This window comes from Otolemur garnettii, unplaced genomic scaffold (genome assembly GCF_000181295.1).
Source record: "Otolemur garnettii isolate 467f Iridium unplaced genomic scaffold, OtoGar3 scaffold00073, whole genome shotgun sequence".
NCBI lineage: Eukaryota > Metazoa > Chordata > Mammalia > Primates > Galagidae > Otolemur > Otolemur garnettii.
The window spans coordinates 7,570,091-7,575,152 of record NW_003852468.1 but is presented as its reverse complement, the minus strand read 5'-3'; the positions used below and the strand labels follow the sequence as shown (position 1 = coordinate 7,575,152).

Sequence of the window (5,062 nt, the reverse complement as noted above, 5' to 3'; positions counted from 1 at the left end):
GGTCCGGGCTGGGGATTCGAACCCGCCACCTTAGGTGTACGTGGCTGGCGCCTTAGCCGGTTGAGCTATAGGCACCGAGCCGAGAATGTCCTTGTTTGAAGGAAATATTAGGAAGGAAGTATTAGGGGGTGATGAAATATACCACCTACTTACTCTCAAATGACTCAGAGAAAAATTCTTTGCAGCATATTTGCAACTTTTCTGAGTTTGAGACTATTCCAAAATTTTTTAAAATGAGGAAGAAAAAAGTAGATTTAGCTAGAAGTTACACAGGACAGCCTCAGGGCAAGCAATTGGGAGTTATAGGTTCAGTTCTGCCTGGATGTGATGTAGGCACACTATCCAAACTGTGTACTGTAGGGGGAATAAAACATCAATGGTTAAGAGCTTGGTTCTGGAATCAGTCTGGGTTCACATCTTAGCTTCAAGTTAGCCAGGTGCGGTGGCTCATGCCTGTAATCCCAGCACTTTGGGAGGCTGAAGCAGGCAGATCACTTGAGGCCAGGAGTTTGAGACCAGCCTGGGTAACATAACAAGACCCTATTTCTACAAAGAATAAGAAAAATTAGCCAAGTGTGGAGGTATGCGTCTATAGCCCTACCTACTAAGGAGGCTGAAACAGGAGGATCACTTGGGCCCAGGAATTTAATACTTTATTTATTTATGTATTTATTTGCAGTTTTTGGCCAGGGCCAGGTTTGAACCCACCATCTCTGGTAAATGGGGCCGGCACCCTACTCCTTGAGCCACAGGCACCACCCAGGCCCAGGAGTTTAAGGCTGCAGTGAGGTATGATCTTACCACTGCACTCCATCCAACGCTTACTGAGTGACTTAATTATATATTTCCTTGTGCCTCAGTTGCCTTATCTGCTTAAATAGTATCAGGTTAGGAAATACGTACTTACTAAGGGCCTTTTGTATATCAGGCACTATCTAGGTTGTGTGATTACAGCGGTGAACAAAATAGGTTTCCGCTCATGGTGTTATATGCAGAAGAGGAGCAGTTGCTCTAATGATTAACAGCTTCTAGGAAGCTATGACAACTCCTACAGGGGTGTAATCATTACATGAGTTAACACTGGCACATAGCAAGTAATAAATCAATAGTAGTTGTCACTGTTGATATTAATCGGCAACATCTCCTAGGACACTGCCTTATGGTCTTTACATCTAACACAAAATCCAAGTCCTACTCTCAGTAATCAGCATTCCTTTTTTTTTTTTCTTTTGAAACACAGTCTCATTCTGTCACCTTGGGAGAGTGTGTTGGTGTTACAGCTCACAGCAACCTCAAACTCTTGTGCTCAAGCGATTCTCTTGTCTCAGCCTCCCCAGTAGCCGGGACTACAGACACTCACCACAATGCCCATCTAGTTTTTCTATTTTTAGTAGAGACAGGGGTCCTGCTTTGCTCAGGCTGGTCTTGAACTACTGATCTCAAGGGATCCACCTGCCTCAGCCTCCCAGATTTCTAGGATTACAGGTATGAGCAGCCATGCTCGGCCTATTAAGCAGCATTCTGATGAAAGGCCAGTGGGCTGTTGTAAGGGCTTATCCCTCATTGCATCCAACTTGTAAACTGCCTGTCACTCCTGTATATAGTTCATTGCTGAGCCCTGGAGGGGAAAAGACACCATGCCCCCACAAAGTAAGTATTAAGATAACTTTTTTTTTTTGAGAGTCTCACTATGTCACCCTTGGTAGAGTGCCTTGGCATCACAGCTCACAACAACCCCCAACTCTTAGGCTTAAGTGATTCTCTTGCCTCAGCCTCCCAAGTAGCTGATACTACAGGTGCCCACCACAATGCCTGGCTATTTTTTGGTTGTAGTTGTCATTGCTGTTTGGCAGGCCCAGGCTGGGTTCAAACCCACAAGCTTGGGTGTATGTGGCAGGCACCCTAGCTACAGGCACCAAGCCAGTATTAAGATAACTTTGCCAAGAGTAAAGTACAATTACTATTGTGCACTAAGCACAGCTCTGCTGAAAACCATGTGGAGGCTTGGCCCCCGGGGCTCAGTGGTTAGGGCACCGGCCCAGGGCTGCCAAACAAATATGACAACTACAACAAAAAAACAGCCCAGCATTGTGGCAAGTGCCGACAGTCCCAGCTACAAGGGAGGCTGAGGCAAGAGAATCGCTTAAGCCCAAGAGTTTGAGGTTGCTGTGAGCGTGACACCACGACACTCTACCGAGGGCGACATACTGACACTCTGTCTCAATAAAAAAAAAAAAAAAGAAAGAAAGAAAAAAGAAAACCAAGAGGAGACAAGCCGAAAGCTGTTCAGGCAAGAACTTTCCGTCTCTATACCACTTAGGTTTTGATTAACTTTTAAAGAATTAGCAATTGGAGAATTCCTGCTAGGTCTCCTTGGATGAATACAAGCACCCAAATATTCCTAGTCACACTCACATAAAAGTAGTAAAAAAAAGAAGTTTGAAATAGAAACAAAGCATCAAACGGTAGCAGAACGTAGAAACCTGACCTGTCCTGGAATGGTTTGTACAAAGTCTTTGGCAGAAGCTTCTACCTCTGCATTAATCTCGTCCCCCAACATCCGAAGGCGACTAGCAACGATAGTCCAGTCAACAGTGGAAGGCTCTCCTGAGTAAGACAAAGGGAACATCTTGGTTACATTTTTCACAATGCTGGAAGGGATGGCAAGTCCCAGGAATCGGGACAATAATAAAAAGTTCTCTAGTCTTTTAAACAATTTTGTTATTGTTCTCTCCCAAGAACTTCAATGCTGTCAATACCAATAGCCAGAAAATCTCCTTCACTGAACTTTTTTCCTTCAGGTATTGCTAAAGCTGAGCGTTTGCCTTTAACACTTAAGGGGAAGTAAAGCATACTCCTTTTAACCTGTCATCAACAGCACAGGCCAGGGGCCTTACCTGAATCAGGTTTGTCTTCAGAGGTTAGGTTCCGACTAGCCATCTGTGGTGCTGGGCCCAAGAATTCCTCAAGCAGAGCTTTCACAACGCATTCGGTTTGTTCCTCAAAAGTTGGGAGGCTTTTCATTTTTGATGTTTGTTTCTGAGTTTACTTTTCCACAAAACAAGCAGTTTTCAGCCCAGTTGGAAGTTAGAACTACTATCAACCTACAGAAGTGTCTAACTCTTATAAAGTTTCCTCATTGGACGGGTCCTGAAACCTTTCCTACCAGCTCTCTTCAAAAATACCTGCTCAGAAAGGTAGGACTTCTCTGAAAAGGTTACCTACCCAGAACTGGGAGACTTGTTGAAGACTTGAAGTTCCTTATCCCACGACCACACCCCACTGGTACAATGAGATTACTGCATAACTTTTATAGTTAACCCTATCTATAACTGAACTTGAGTTGAGAAAGCCTGTTGGATGATTTCATTAGTAATACTTCCTGTTATATACTTTGTTATAGTTACATACGTCTATATACTTTGCTGGTGTAATGCGCACCCTGCTTTTGGCTCAAATGTTCATGAAAAAAAATCTTTCATTTTAAAAAAATTATTTTTGGGGTGGCACCTGTGGCTCAAGGAAAGGGCGCTGGCCCCATGTACTGGAGGTGGTGGGTTCAAACCCAGCCCCAGCCAAAAAGCTGCAAACAAAAAAAAAAAGCCAGGTATTGTGGCTGGTGCCTGTAGTCCCAGCTACTCTAGAGGCTGAGGCAAGAGAATCGCTTGAGCCCAAGAGTTTGAGGTTGCTGTGAGCTGTGATGCCACAGCATTCTACCAAGAGCGACATGGTGAGACTCTGTCTCAAAAAAACAATTATTTTTGGCTTGGCACCCATAGCACAGTGGTTACGGCTCCAGCCACTTACACCAAGGCAAGAGGGTTCGACCCAGCCTGGGTCAGCTAAACAACTGCAACAAAAAATAGCCAGGTGTTGTGGCAGGTGCCTGCAGTCCCAGCTACTTGGGAGGCTGAGGCAAGAGAATTGCTTAAGCCCAAGAGTTTGAGGTTGCTGTGAGCTATGACACTAAGGCACTCTTCCCAGGGTGACAGAGTGAGACTCTGTCTCAAAAGAAAAAGAAATTTTGTGTGTGTCATAGCTCACAGCAACCTCAAACTCTTGGGCTCCAGCTATCCACCTCCCTCAGCCTCCCAGAGTGCTTGGATTACAGGCGTGAGCCACTGCACCCGGCCTCACGTCCTCTAGTTTTAACAGCTACTGTCTTTGCTCCTTTGACATCCACAGTTCTGTGGAATGGCATACCAAATGAGAGCGGGACCTCAGCCATCCATATTGACAATTTGGGTCAGCTCAAAGTTGTAAGTCTTTCAAAGATCGATAACATAAGAATGAAATTCCAAAATTTGATTCTCATAGGCTGCTGGAAGTTTGGGGGCAAGTTTTGTTCATGTTCTCATGTTCAAACCTCTCTTCTTAAAGCACCTTTTCGGTGTCCCTGAGAAATCATCGTTTTTTCTCGAGCAACCCTTTTACTCTCTTCTTGCATTATCTTGGTTGAAACAGAGATCCCAGTTGGACACTGCTGCAGAATCCAGGTCTCCCCCTCCAGCCACTTGGCGGGTTTCCCTCACGTTGCCTGCTTCTCTCTTGGCCTCTCAAGGACCTTTGCTTCCTGCTGCCTCCGCAGTCCGATGACACTCTGTGGCGGGAAGTCCAAAGTGTCTCTCAGCAGCTCTTTTGCCATGCTCTTAGCATATTTAATAATTTTACAAGGGATTTTCCAATAATCTTTGTAAAAATATTAGCTAGATTGGTAGTTCCTGCAGTACAAAGTACAGGAAGAGAAACATCACTCTTCGCTGGCTGAAAATGCTTTCATTACCATATTCCAGGTATTATTTCACGTAGGCGTATTGTTATTGCTTCCTGGAGTTACACTTTTGATGCATAAGCATAAATATAAATATTAAAAACATTTGTAAAGAGGGTGGTGCCTGTGGCTCAGTGAGTAGGGCACTGGCCCCAGCCAAACTGTGACAAAAAATAGCTGGGCGTTGTGGCAGGCACCTGTAGTCCCAGCTACTCGGGAGGCTGAGGCAAGAGAATCACCTAAGCTCAAGAGCTGGAGGTTGCTATGAGCTGTGATGCCACAACACTCTAG

The 5,062-nt window shown here is 44.9% G+C and overlaps 1 protein-coding gene across 1 annotated transcript in view; it reads right to left on the bottom strand.

Annotated features, from left to right (window-relative positions):
• The window catches only part of BCL2L15 (BCL2 like 15), a 6,588-nt gene extending 3,327 nt beyond the window's left edge, over nt 1-3,261 (bottom strand). The window contains exons 1-2 of the mRNA XM_003793857.2: nt 2,898-3,261; nt 2,489-2,607 (exon numbers count right to left, since the gene is read on the bottom strand). Coding sequence (XP_003793905.1) covers nt 2,489-2,607; nt 2,898-3,024 — 246 coding nt within the window. The 5' untranslated portion in view covers nt 3,025-3,261. The remainder of the gene's footprint in view (nt 1-2,488; nt 2,608-2,897) is intronic.
• Between the last annotated feature and the right edge of the window lie 1,801 nt (nt 3,262-5,062).